General features: G+C 35.6%; 1 protein-coding gene and 1 pseudogene across 1 annotated transcript; both read right to left on the minus strand.

Moving 5' to 3' along the window:
* Positions 1–732: 732 nt before the first annotated feature.
* LOC125474811 lies at positions 733–3,492 on the minus strand (annotated as a pseudogene).
* Positions 3,493–9,209: 5,717 nt separating this feature from the next.
* LOC103964001 (UDP-glycosyltransferase 90A1-like) lies at positions 9,210–10,920 on the minus strand. The gene has a single exon (XM_048578894.1). It carries the CDS (start codon positions 10,777–10,779, stop codon positions 9,316–9,318), a length of 1,464 nt encoding a protein of 487 aa, XP_048434851.1. The 5' UTR covers positions 10,780–10,920; the 3' UTR covers positions 9,210–9,315.
* Between the last annotated feature and the right edge of the window lie 4,312 nt (positions 10,921–15,232).

Raw genomic sequence — 15,232 nt, forward strand, 5'->3', positions numbered from 1 at the left:
GAAAACTGCACTCTTTCTTTTCCAGGTAATTTTCACTTTTACTACCTAAAAGGTATCGTCAAATTTGTACTTTGTTACCTTTAGTTTTTTCGTCTCACTTTCATATTTAAAGTTATGATTGACTTCCAAAATCATATTTCTTTTAGTCTATCCATTGAAATTTCAGTTAAACAATGACATGACAGGCCTTTGATCTACTAAAAAATTTAAAATCATAAAAAAAAAGGTTTGGATAGTGAAAAAATATTATAAATGTAAAAAAAAAAAAAAAAAAAAAAGCACACACACACACACTACGTGTGAAATAAGAGTTTTATCAAAGGCACTTTATGAGTTCATAATAAAAAATAAAAAATAAATAGAAAATTGGCTATGAAAATTCCGTTCCGTTAAAATTGAAAAATATTTGCCTGTACTTTTTTACTACCACTAAATCCCACCCTCCTCTGTTTCTTATGGGGAGCAGGGAGAACATATCTTCTTGGCGCTCAAGTAGCTAATATTTCCACCATTCAAATCTCAATACCTCACTTTATGAGTATATTCGCCCCCATCACACACCCACGGAGCCAACGGCGATTTCGGACCCGTCACGACCAAGTTGTTGTCACTCGGATACTCGAATTCCACAGCCAAACCAAACACGAGTTTCTAATCAATTCGTACCCCAAACTTGGTTATACGATGTTCAAGCCAAATGGCAATGTTTCTTACAAAGCGAAGGAGACGAACTACACGAACAAGTTATCACATTGGATAAAATGCTCCTGTAATCTTATTAAACAAAATTGAGTGATTTTTTGTTCTGGCCGGCCGTCACATATACGTGTTTTGATTGACACTTATATGACATTAATTAGGTTTTGTGCATAATTGTCGTCAATGATCTCAATGCATGAAACATGAATATGACAATGACCTTATTTAACGTTAGATAAATGATAAATTTATCTTAGTTGTATAAGTTTGCAACATTGAACTAATTTACTAAAGTGCCTTCCAAACCTTTTCATCTACTCGAACACTCCCCCATTAATCGTCTGGAACCTAGCTACTATTCTTGTCGCATGTTGTCTCATCTATAAGCAGCTGCAGCGTCGACCACGACGACCCGCCTCCCTCCTCGCCTCCTTCCCCATCTCTCCCTCCATCAACTCTTTGACCATCTTCTCCATCCCCTCCGACGTCACAAACCTCTTCGTTGAACCATCGCATGTCTCCACCCTCAGCACCACCTTGACCTCCACCACCACGAACTTTGCACTCAGCGACTGATCCGCCATCATCGGCCATGCCAGAATCGGCACTCCGGCTCATATGCTTTCCATCACCGAGTTCCATCCGCAGTGGCTTACAAAACCTTGCACGCTCTCAAGCATTAAAATCCACGTACTTCTGGTCAACCACTCTTTGACCATCATTCCCCTCCCATTTACTCTCCTTCTCAAATCCTTTAATGTCCCACGTGGCAGTCTCTGATGAGTACTCTTTACTTCTTATGACCCACAGAAAGTTGACCATTGAATTTTCCAACCCTAGTGCTATCTCTTGCATCTGTTCGGCTGACAGCTCAGCTTGTGACCCAAATGCAATGTACGAAACCCGACTTCCATCCTCCCGTGTTTTGTCCAGCCACTCAACCATGTGGGTTTATCACCGTGATCATTGTGTGGTTCATTTTGCGCGCAGGAGAAAAAGGGGGCCCACACACCAAACCTTCGGCCCGCGCTCAGTTCCAATAGTCAACAAACACAGGCTCGTGTTCGTAGAAACCATTGACTATCATGCCGTAGTTGCGAGCTTCAGCCACGACAGACATGACGTGGAACTCGAACGCTTGAGACGCTTGTCGGTTATGATCGGCGCCTCTAAAGGCATCATCGAAGTCTTTTTTTTTTTTTTTTTTTTTTTTTTTTTGGTAATTTTGATCCAACGAAACCGAGTCACGGTGATCAACTTGTCATTAGACTCGGTTCCATGCAGGACTGGTTCTGGCCGACGAAACTGGACACCGACAAGGCGTGGTTTCCGAAGCCGTAGGAGACGAATATAGGGAACTCGAACTTGGCAGCGAAATCGACGGTGCACCAGAGGAACCCGTCGGAGACCATGAAGGTGACATGTGGAAGGGTGGTGAAGGCACGCTTGAACTCGAACTGCATGTTGAAGTGGAGGGGATTTTTTAACTTTAATTATTTGAAAAGATTGAAATTTAAAATAAATTTGGTGTTAGATTACATATTAATTATAATCCCTTGATGTGTTCTTATTTGAAAAAATTAATATGCATTTTATTTAATCTCTCTCATTAAATATTTAAATTATTAATATACAAAATTTAATTTATTTTTGACCAAAAAAGAGTTTTTTTTTTAATTTATTAATTTTATTTAACATTATTCAAACTTGAAAGACTCAATTAATGTAACTAAATGTTAGTACCGAAATATGTGTAACGAAATGTATTATATTGAACTAATGTATTTAAATGTTAATATCGAAATATATGTACTGAAATATAGGCACCAAATGTATTATATTAAATTAATGTACGTAAATGTATGTATAGAAATGTATGCATCAAAATGTATTATATTGAATTAATGTACCTAAATATTTGTATCAAAATATATGTACCGAAATGTGTGTAACTAAATGTATGCACCGAAATGTATTATAATAAATTTAATATACCTAAATGAAGAAGACAAATTATATCGAAATATATTGTATAATAAAAATTAATTTATCTAAATATTTATAACAAAATATATTACGATAAATGAAATGAAAATGAAAATTATAATGAAATAAAGTAATGCATTAAAATTACGAAGAAAAAAAATAATTAATAAATAAGGTTATTAATGTATAAGGATTTAAAATTAGATTTTGATATACTCATAATTTTAATCTAAAAGTCATTTTTACCAAGAATTAGAATGAAGTTTCACCCTTGTGCCGATGGCGAAAGGGTACAAGAGAGGTCGATGAAAGGAAGCTTGTCAGTGCTTTAGATGCCAGCGGGAATTTCGGGGAGGTTTTGAGGGAAAGGGAGGGAGATAAGGTGGCTGAGGTGTCGGCGAGGGATTGGTCAATAAACGAGCGGTTGGCGGGGGTTGTGAAGACGGTAACGCAGAGACGGCGGGCAAGGTGGAGGAGTGGGATGGTGTTGCCTTTAGACATAAAGGGAAATAAAATTACGTGGCCGTCATAGTGTTCCTGCTCCGAAATTGAACCCATAACTCTCTAATATTTTTCCCTGAAAGTAGTCGGCGTCCTTCTGGTTTGTTTTGTTGTTGGATGGTAATGTTATGAGATTAAATTTGAAAACTAATTAATGATGTGGTATCAATAAGAGTGAGTACGTTTACAATGATTAAGTAATAAATCAATCATCAACTTACATGTTCTTTAATTTTCAAAATTTTATCTTCAAATTTAATCTTCCGACCATTACCCATAAACAAAACTAGTTGTGAGTAGTTATAGAGGCAGGGTTATGTCCACATATATATACACATTGATGCTTGTACTACAGATTTACTCCATGCATGAACGATACACATGTACTCCATGCATGAACGAAAGGCACACACATGGTCATGGACACATGACTTTTTAAATTATATCTTTCTTTAATGATTTAAATAAGAAATTCAACCATTAGGGTCATATGATGTTGCCTATAAAATTTGGGTCGCTCTAGCATCACAAAAGAAAAAAATAAAATAAAAAAAAATTATACATGACTAGATGAAAATATGTAGCATATCATATCAGAGGTATGTTGACGAAATAATTGAAATTTTATTGTTCGATTTAAAAGTGGAGGAATGGTTACTCTTAAAAAAGAAACAAATTCCATTTCTCCCATAATGATATTGATTAGAAGTGTTAGGGTAAAATTGGCTATTCCTAAACAAAACGTTTGAGTCTATAATGTCTTGGATTAATACACATTTTCCGTTGTAATTATTTTAGTTTAAGTTTGTCTCTCGTACTCTTGATCACTAAACTGACAATCGTTTCAAAGACATCTACTCAAGTAAGTTTGGCATCACATGATATAGGTTTATGTTCAATGAGCCGTTTAGCTTTTAAGTTTTAACAATTGAGAAATGGGCTTTACATGTTAATTAATTGGACAATGATTGTCTGCTCTCCCACTTCCGATGCCCTCCCATGCCATTCTGTTTGTGTGGTCACGGTTAAACCACGTAAACATTTTATATTACTATTTATTTTTGTCCTATTATCTTTATAAAAATAATAATATAAAATGTTGACGTGGCTTAACCGTGACCACACAAAGGGCACCGAAAATGGTAGGGTAGACAATCCTTGTCTTTTGCTACGAGTTCATTTAGCTTAATTAAAGGCCCCAATATTAATATAAGATTTATTTGGAGTCAGATAGTATGCATTTAAAATGAGGATAAATTCAAATGGTTTTAGTTTTTATCTCTTCAAACTCTATTTGATTAGTTGTTTTAATCAATTAGGTTGACAGGTCTGATCTTTCCGTTTCTTTGGCCACCTGATTGATATCCTTAATCTAACAGACACATATTTATAGATCCATCAGGTTAGGTTTCAAAGTGGCACCGCATATGCATGAGTTGAGTTTTAGGCTGCTGCATATATCAGATTAGTTTTTCTTGAGTTTTAGTTGCTGCCACACTACCATTGTTTAAGTCATATACGATAGCCTACTTCAGCTGGATGCTTTATATAGATTGATTACCTTGCGGCTGCCATTTTTCGTTTTAAGAAATCATAAAGGGGTTGGCCGCTTTCATGTTTTTCGAAAAAACAAGAAAAAGGTTGCAGCGTTTTGGTTTTAAAAAAATAATAAAATAATAAAATAATAAAATAAAATTAATAAGAGAAAGGCTTTTCACATTTTGAAATCAATTGCTGCCATGCTTTTTGTCAGATTGAAAAATCTTGCATTTTAGTTCTTTAAGTAATCTTTGATTCGTCTTTAGGTGTCAGCATGTATCCATATTGAATTTGTTGATTTCGTATTTTGGCAGAAGAAATTGGTTTCGGTACTACTGCTTTGGTTTTTGACAGCAAGTATTTTTAAGAGAAAATAATACTTTTTATGTTGTTTTGTTCGTGCTTTAAATAGAAATCAATTATGAAAATACACCTTGTAATTTTCTTAATCGATTGATTTTCAAAATCATTTTATTTCATTCATTCTACAAAGTTCGAGAAGGTGATTTACTGCTACATTAGTGTCGTGCCACTTCTACTTGACAACATGTATTTTTAAGAGAAAATAATACTTTTTATGTTGTTTTGTTCGTGCTTTAATTAGAAATCAATTATGAAAATATACCTTGTAATTTTCATAATCGATTGATTTTCAAAATCATTTTATTTCATTTATCATGCAAAGTTCGAGAAGGTGATTTACTGCCGCGTTAGTGTCATGCCACTTTCACTTGAAGGTTGAAGAGAGGTCGAGTAGCAAAGCGCGAAGACAAAACTGCCTTCTAGTTGAGTTTCTAGTTGATGAGTTTTGTAAGTCTTTTTGTATTCATTTCTCTTAGTGCTTGTCCTAACTTGGGAGCCCAAAGATTTTTCCTGTGGTGAGTTTTGCCTCGTAAATTCTACATCCTATGTGCACATTTTATTTATCGTTTTAATTGCATATGAGTTTGATAGTTTGATATGTGATGTGGATGTGGATTTAATTTGAGAATTGAAAATTGAATTGGATTTTTAAATTGAAAAATATTCACTCTCTCTCTAGGTTAACTAGTACCATCCTAGAACTTTCAAGAAGACATAGGTTTTTTTAATGTCTATTTTTATTTAGTTTCTCAAAATAAAAAATTATTCACTTTTATTTGTCATAAACTTTGAATATAGTCGATTATTCAATACAATCCAGTCATATAAACCACAGGAGACTTCATGGAAGATGTATTGGCTTTTTGTCAGATTGAAAAATCTTACATGTTAGTTCTTTAAGTAATCTTTGATTAGTCTTTAGCCGTCAGCATGCATCCTTATTGAATTTGTTGATTTCGTATTTTGACAGAAGAAATTGGTTTCGGTACTGCTTTGGTTTTTGACAGCTAAGTATTTTTAAGAGAAAATAATATTTTTCATGTTGTTTTGTTCGTGCTTTAATTAGAAATCAATTATGAAAATGTGCCTTGTAATGACGATTTTTATTTAGATTAAACTAATACCATCCTAGAACTTTCAAGAAGACATAGGTTTCTTTAATGTCTATTTTTATTTAGTATCTCAAAATAAAAAAGTACTCACTTTTATTTGTCATAAACTTTGAATATAGTCGATTATTCAATACAATCCAGTCATATAAACCACAGGAGACTTCATGGAAGATGTATTGGCGTTTTCATAAAAAATAGCATGGATCTAAATCTATTTCTTAAAAGAAGAGCATCTGCTTCTAAAGGTAGCTAATAATACAAAGTCATGTAAAAAAATTAAAACATATAGTAACACAGAGAGCTCGCGGTGGCGTCCAAGGGTCAGTCCATGAAGTTTAAATATGGTGCTGTCAAAAACCGATTATCTAATAGCTGATTATGCACTTGTTTTCCATATATTATCTTCTGTTTGGTTTACCAACGTACGTAAGAGAAAAAGTAAAAGAAACTACAAAATCGCTAATAGTAGATGAACTATTTTCTTAAACCTTCTGGAGAGAATGAAATAAATGCCATCGAAAGTAAATACATGTAACCTAATTCATCTTGGAGGAAATAACACTACAATTGTCAATATTAATTTAGGGAATATAAAATTAAACTAATTAAGTTCTGATGTGTGAAAGAAAATTTCAAGAAAATAACATCATAAGAATACTGATTAGTCAATCATGCGTTCTACTAGACGAATAGAGATCCTCTTTGTATCTTATTGTTTAGAACCCAAGAATCAAGCAGCTTACATTAGCTCATTCCGCTGACCCACCTTGCACAAATCAAGAGTTTTGATCTCCCTTTCACAAAAACCAATACTCGATTTCCTGGTCCTTAGACTCCTAAGGTCCAGAGAGGATTCAAATTCCCACCAAGAGAAATGCTAAGGAGACTTTCTCAAAAGTGAGACTATCAATGAACTCTCTGACACCTCATGTTTTTGCACAATGCTTTATAACGGCGGCACAGAAATTGACTTTAAACTATAAAGTGACAGAGAGTTCATGAGGAGTCCTACAAAGAATTCGTTTAGCATTTCTCTTCCCACCAAACCAATGGAAGCATATCTCTGGAAGCATATATATATATATATCGCGCTTTAAAATTGGAGAATAGGTACATGTTTCTTCTTTTGTTTGGTCTGACTCGCTTGCAGTGACCATTAGGAAGACAAAATTAGGAGCTTAGTCGCTTACGAAGAATGAGGATCCACTGGATCCTCTTTGTGAGGATTCTGGAGATCTTTTAATCACATTAATTCATCGTACATCGTGCGGTTAAAAATTATTGTACGAAAACTGACCGTATGATATACGATAAACAAACATGATTGAAGGATCCCAAAATCTTCACAATGAGAATCCTCATCAGCTTACGAATGGCAAATGGCCTCAATCATTCAAATCTTCTGTTTTTTCAAGTTTTTTTATGTTGACAATCTTGGCTGTCGTCCTTTCCTTAACAATCTAGTTCTAGAAGGATTTTGACATTTGACAGGCAGTCGATTCAAAGTGTTCCGGAATATCAGATGTTTTAAACTTTCTAACGGTTAGATCTTTGGTAAAAAATTTAAAAAATAAAATCTAATTGTTAAAAAACCTGAAATATTCATATTCCGACGGACCTCAGAAATTTTATTCGAAGTGGAAAGCAAAAGATCTAAGTTGTAAGAAGAGATGTGAAAATGCTATTGTTTTTTTTTTTTTTTTTTAAAAGTGTCAACAACAATTCTCTATTAACTTTCCAGGTCTCACTAACAATTAGAGGCATGCTTTTGTGCTTGCCAAAAAAGGGTACGATACTAACAAAGTCTACGAAGATACTTACAAAGAGGTAGCAGATCCTCAGCAAAGCTATATTAGAAAAAATACGAAGTAGTCACAACTAGCTATCGAAATCATCACAAATATCTATCATTCTCGCATAAATGTGTCAAACCTAGTACTTCATTCTCGAGCAAAGGGAAAGACAACTACAACTCTTGGATACAACGTCGACTACACAAATGTTACAAGCAGACTTCTAAATAAGTATGTAAATGACAATAAAAACCTCACCAACGATTAGAGATATTAACAATTAAACAAACTGTACGTGACAAAAAAAAAAAGGACGAAAAAAAAAATCCAAGAAGAATAGTCTTGAACCTTCCGTCGAAAGTGTCGATGATCTAGCCTCCTAGGGCTGTTCGAGAGCGGAATTATATCCTGCCAAAGCCACTAACACTTTCAGATAACTTTGCCTTGAGGACAAACTCCTCTGCGGTGGTGCCAATGATCTCTTAACACGCTTCAGCCCAACGCTGTAAAACCGTCCAACGGAATACTAAATTCATGGGCAGGTTCAAGTTAGAAAAAGAAAAGAAATGGCCTTCCAGGAGCAAGGCTGGCTGTTTCTCACATCCTACATGCAACTAAAGAGAACAAAATCCATGGTTTCAATCCCTCATCATTGCCTAACTTTTTACAATTGCTAATGTAATCAAATAACGGCCACGAAATTAGCCTTAATTAACCGTCCTACTATTCCTTTTCGGGGTCTTAAATGTCACGAAGTGGAAACAATTACCATAAGATGGAGACAAGGAAGTCGACTCAAACCCAAAGCATATTTCTAGTTATTTTATCCATGTTTAATACGATTAAAATGATTTTAATCGCTGTTAACCTTTCGTATTAAGTATAGTCTGAAATAAAGAGTATAGTTTAAAATTTCAGATTTAATAGAGACGTCAAATGTACATAATTTTTTTTTATATTGTGTATTTGAACTGTTTTCGACATCTCTTGAACCCGCGAAAAAATGGTTAACAAGTGAAGTAACTTTTAGCACAAGTGTTAGAAATATCCTAGGAAATGTATAGATCAGAATGAAAAGTTTAGGATATTCAAGAATTAATAGAGAATTTTTGTTGTGGCCGGCCGTCACATCGACGTGGTTTGACCGTCATTCATGCGGCGTTAATTAGATTTTGTGCATGAATTGTCGTCAAAGTCTCAGCACACACAACATGAATACGACAACGACCTTATTTAACGTTAGATAAACGCTTACATATCTTGGTTTTATAAGTTTGTTTTCAACGTTAAATTAAAGAGCCTTACACAGTTTATCAACTACTTTAACCCTCCCGACTAATCGTCTGGAACCTAGTGTTCTTGTTGCATGTTGTCTCATCTATAAGCAACTGCAGCGTTGACCACGACGACCCGCCTTCGCTCACAGCTTTCCTCGCCACCTCAGCAAGCTTCTTCGCCTCCCTCCTCGCCTTCTCCCCCTTCTCTCCCTCCATCAACTCTTTGACCATCTTCTCCAACCCCTCCGACTTCACAAACCCTTTCGGCGAACCATCGCATGTCTCCACCCTCAGCCCCACCTTGACCTCCTCCACCACAAACTTTGCATTGATCGGCTGATCCGCCATCATCGGCCACGCCAGAATCGGCACTCCGGCGCAAATGCTCTCCATCACCGAGTTCCATCCGCAGTGGCTTACAAAACCTTGCACACTCTCATGCATTAAAATCCACTTTTGGTCAACCCACTCTTTCACCACCATTCCCCTCCTCTTCACTCTCTCCTCAAACCCTTTAATGTCCAAGGTGGCAGTGTCTGATGAGTACTGTTTACTTCTTATGACCCACAAAAAGTTGACCATTGAGTTTTCCAGCCCTAGTGCTATCTCTTGGATCTGTTCAGCTGACAGCGCAGCTTGTGACCCAAAAGCAACGTACAAGACCTTACTTCCTTCCTCCAGTTTTTTGTCCAGCCAATCAACCCACGTGGGCTTATCACCGAGATCATCGTGCGGTTCATCTTGCGCAAGGTGGAAAAGAGGGCCCACACACCAGGCCCTGGGCCCACACTCAGTGTTCCAATAGTCAGTGAACATAGGCTCAAGTTCGTAGAAACTGTTGACGATCATGCCGTGGCTGCGAGCCGCAGCCACCACAGACATGACATGGAACTCGGAGGCTTGAGACGCTTGTCGGTTATGATCGGCGCCTCTAAAGGCATCATCGAAGTACTTTTTTGTAATTTTGATCCAAGGAAACCGAGTCACGGTGATCAACTCGTCGTCAGACTCGGCTCCATGCAGGAGCCTGTTCTGGCTGACGAAGCTGGACACCGACAAGGCGTAGTTTCCGAAGCCGTAGAAGACAAATCTGGGGAAACCAAACTTGGCGGCGGAGTCGAGTGTCCACCAGAAGAACCCGTCGGAGACCATGAAGGTGACACGTGGAAGGGTAGTGAGGGAACGCTCGAAGTCGAACTGCATGTGGATTGTGGCGAGGGCGAAAGGGTAGAAGAGGTCGATGGAAGGGAGCTTGTCGGTGCTTTCGATGCCAGCGGGAATTTCGGGGATGTTTTGAGGGAAAGGGAGGGAGATCACGGTGGCTGAGGTGTCGGCGAGATATTGGTCTATGAACGAGCGGTTGGCGGGGGTGGTGAAGACGGTGACGCAGAGGCGGCGGGCCAGGAAGAGGTGGGCAAGGTGGAGGAGTGGGATGGTGTGGCCTTTAGACATGAAAGGAAATAAAACTACGTGGCCGTCATTGTGTTCCTGCTCCGAACTGTAACCCATAACTCTCTCTCTAATAGTTTTCGCTGAAAGTATAGTTTAGTTGGACTCTTTCTGGTTTGTTTTGTTGTTGGAGATAATAAACAAAACTAGTGTTGAGTAGATATAGAGGCAGGGTTATGTCCGTATACCACAATTATTATTTAATTAACTAGTTTTTCTTTATTATTAATTTATTAAATAATGAATTAAATTTAAAAATTGATTCATTCAAATGATGTGGATGTTCACATCAAATACACCTAAGGTGGTAAAAATGTGGTACAAAAAAGAAGAAATAATTAAATGCATGTATACCATCGAATTATGAATACCATCGAAATAAATACATGTACTCTAATTCGTCATGGAGGAAATAATACGACAATTATCAATATTAATATATGGAAAATAAAAAATTAAACTAATTAATATCCAAGATGTGAAAGAAAATCTCAAGAAAATAATATCATAAGAAAGCTGATTAGTCAATTCACATGTTCCACTAGAGGGCAAAGATTCTCTCCGGATTTTTTTGTTCGAAACTCAAGAAACAGGCAATCTAGCCCTATAAAATTAAATCCGGATGGTCCTCATTAACTTATTCCGCTGGTGCACTTCATACAAACCAAGAGCTTCGACCTCTCTTTCATACAAAGAGCCCAGATTTCTAGGTTCTCAGGGTATCGATAGTAAAGTCTAGAGGATCCAAATTCCTACTAAGGGAAGTGCAAAGAAAACCCTCTCAAAAGCGGAACTCCTGACATTTCATATTTTTTGTACAATGATTATAATATTGATGCAAAATTAACATTAAACTATAAGATAATAGAATTTTTATAGAAAGTCCAACGTTAAGAGAGTCCCTATGCATTTCTCATCCCATCAAACCAATTGGAAAATTATGGTGACGGGCCGATGGGTACATGTTTCCTCTTTTGTTATGTCTGACTCGTGTGCGGTGAGTACCACAAAGACAAAATTAGGCATTGACGTTTGCAAATCCCTCACATCCTATTTTACTTCTCATGTACTCCTTATTAATTTATGTTTGTTGATCTTTTTAAATTCATTCGATCTGATAACTGAAAAATAAAAAAAATATGTGAAATGTAAAATGAAATGTATAAATATCACATCTTTTTTTATTTATTTCGTACATGGAGCTGAGTAAAATAATTAGTACATGGAGCTGTCGGCTGAGTAGCTTAAGATGGGCAGATTGCCTCAATCATTCAAATCTTTTGTATTTTTATGTTTTGTTTATGTTGACAAATCTATGGCTGTCTTGCTTGAACAATCTAGTTCTAGAAGGATTTTGATATTTGACTGGCATTCAACTCTCACTACTTACCACAATAAAAAAAATCAAAATGGTGGGATTTTAATTAGTGTTTCAGATATGAGATATTTCAAAAAAAATTAACGATTAAATTTGAATTTTTGGTGAAAAACAAAAACATTCAAATCTAACGGTGAAAATATTTAAATATCTTGTACTCCTGGAGACTCCAGAAATTTCATTCAAAGTGGAGAGCGGATGTCCAAAAGTTGTGAAAAGAGGTGCAAGATTGATACTGTTTTCTGATTTTCTTTACGTGTCAACAACAGTTCTCTATAAACTTTTTGTGTATCACAATAATTATGGACATATTTTTGTGTTGGACAAACAATATGCATGATACCAAAAAAGATATTTGTACAACAATCAGGGACGAAGTCAGAGATCTATATGAGATCATCTCTAAAGGAGATATTAAATTTTGAACATAAAATTTAAATTTGATAGCCTATGTGGTATTTTGACATCTTATAATATTTTGATCTCCACTCGATATGTCAAATTAAATTATTATTTTATTACATTATATAATAATTGATTAAACAAATAAAAAATTAATAAAAAAGACATTTAAATAACTATTAAATGGCACCGTTCACCTTCGTTGATTTTTTTTGTTTGAACCAAGAAGAATTTCATTAAACAGGAGGGGAAACTCCAGAAAGAAATAAAGGGAGAAAGGTGTTGTGTTTCGCTCATATACTTATGAGTTGGCAACAATTTTGCATGTGTAACTTTGTGAATGTTTCAAGGAAATGGCAGCAGCCATTTGTGACTTGTGTTTTGCTTTCGGTTGTGGCATGGAAGCCTTCTTTCAAGGGAAGACATGGTGAGTTCCACAAGCAAAGTTGGAAGCAAGTAAGTCTTGACTTTGTGTTTGCTTGCATGCAATTATGCATGTTTTATTTTCTATATATGCATTAAAAGGCAAATGGAGAAAATGTTTTACTCTATAGGCTAGGTATAGAAGAAGGGTGTTGAATATGCCATGTGAACTTAAGATTTTCTTGATCTTAGTTCTTGGCATAATTGTTGGTGCATGCCTATAAGTGAAGGCAATGGTCATGCATCGTGCATGTATCCGGAGGAGAACAAAGAGGAGAGAAAATAGAAGGTGAGAGTGAGAAACTCTTGGGGTAGAGTTAGGTTATTGAGAAAATTCTGTGAGTGAACATACAATGGATTTGAGTTTGGGTTATGTCGATTTAACTTAAGTGTATCTGTACTAGTTATTCTCATAAGGAATAACAATATCTCTTCAGAGACGTAGACAGTATTTTTCCGAACCTCATAATTCTCTTGGTGTCTTGATTTCTTGTATTTTATTCTAGGGGTGTGCTATCCATACATCCCATTTTGTTTCTCACACACCCTTTGTTAATTTCTATCCGTTGATCTTTTTCAATTCATCCGATTCGACGACCGAAAATTAAAAGGGTGTGTGAGAAATAAAAAATGATGTATGGATATCACATCCCTTATTCTATTCAAATGTGAATTTGTATTTTGATGAGATAATTTGAACTCGGTTTCGCACTAACCGGCCAAAGCACAACAAAAGACGCCAAATCCCAAAACAGCATAAAGAAACCAAGAAAATATAATCAAACTAAAGAAAAACCCAGTAGCTGGACAAGGACGGAAGGCGAGGATAAGGAGAGACCCTCGTTGGTTAAAAAAAAAGTGTAGGATATAAACAAATTGCACCGCTCAACAATCAACATTAATTATAATAATTAATTAAACTAATAAAAATTTAATAAAAGACAATTACTAATTAATTAAAATGGTAAATTTCAATTTACTACCCTTAAATTTCGTAGTTTTCAATATTTGGTACATGAAATTTTTTTTCATCCAGTGTCATACCTAAAGTGTTAATTTTGAGACTGTCTCATACATCTGTTAGTCTGACTGTTAATTCTTCTATTAACCGATGACGTGACACTTATATAGATAATGATTTGACGCCACGTGTCGTTAAAGCATACATGTGAAAATTCAAAATTCAAAAAATTTTTTTATCGTCTTTTACCTTCCCCGACCTTTTCTTCCTCCCTTAGACCATCTCCAATGGTGATCTAAAACCTAAAAATATTTAGCCCCAGAAAATTTAGGTTTTAGCCCAGAAACAGCTTTTCTACTACAATCCTTCTGGCTTAAAATTTTAGCCCCAGATTATCAAAGAATGAATTAAGGCTATTTTTTTTAAATTAACTTTTTAAAAAAAAAATTTATGTAGAATATCCTAAATTAATTTTATGAATATTTTAACCTAAAAATATTTAAATTCTGATAAATTTTAAAAAATCACTAAATCAATACATGAAAATCAAGATAAACCACATAAACTTAATACCAATGACATTTAATAAACCACATAAACTTAAAAAATAAAAAAAGACAATTAATAAACCACATAAACTTAAAAAATAAAAAAAATAATTAATAAACTACATAAACTTAATACAATCGAAAACTCATAGACTACATAAACTTAATAATGATATTCATCATCTTGACTTGGTGATGGACTTGGGTGATAATCTTGAGATGAATCATCATCTTGAAATTCCTTCGTAAAATTTCCTTTTGCTTACCACGTAAGTATCTCTTCCTCTCTGGAATGTATTTGTCGAGGTCCTCCATTATCAAATTAGTTTCGTACCTTTCTTGCTCCCTATCCCCTTCTTCCTTCATGGCCAAAAGCATTTGGACCGATTCTTCTTGCCGACGACATTGGATTTCGTTCATTATTGCCATTTCGCTAGCAAATTGTGCACGTGTCGGATATTGGGACTTCCCTTTTCTCTTTGCTTCCTTTTGCTTATCTCTACCCGGGGGCCTTGCAAAAGAAGAAGTTGGGGTCATTTGTTCGACACCTTCATTGTCGGCAAAATTCACACCTTCATTGGCATCATTTGGGGGTGGGGCTTCATTATGAAATAATCTTCCACATTGTTGGTTTGCATCGGTTCTCCACCTCGGACAATCCTTGAGGATGTTCTAAGCATGATGCAACTTAAAAATCAAGAAGCTTGATTTTTTGGTGCAGTTCTTGTCTTGTAAATTGCCATTGTTTTGTCACCCTATGCAACAAATTCATAAAAACAATTAGTTGCAAAATACTATTAT

This window comes from the organism of the source record quoted next, unplaced genomic scaffold (genome assembly GCF_019419815.1).
Source record: "Pyrus x bretschneideri cultivar Hongxiangsu unplaced genomic scaffold, Pyrus_bretschneideri_v1 Contig13, whole genome shotgun sequence".
Taxonomy (NCBI): Eukaryota; Viridiplantae; Streptophyta; class Magnoliopsida; order Rosales; family Rosaceae; genus Pyrus; species Pyrus x bretschneideri.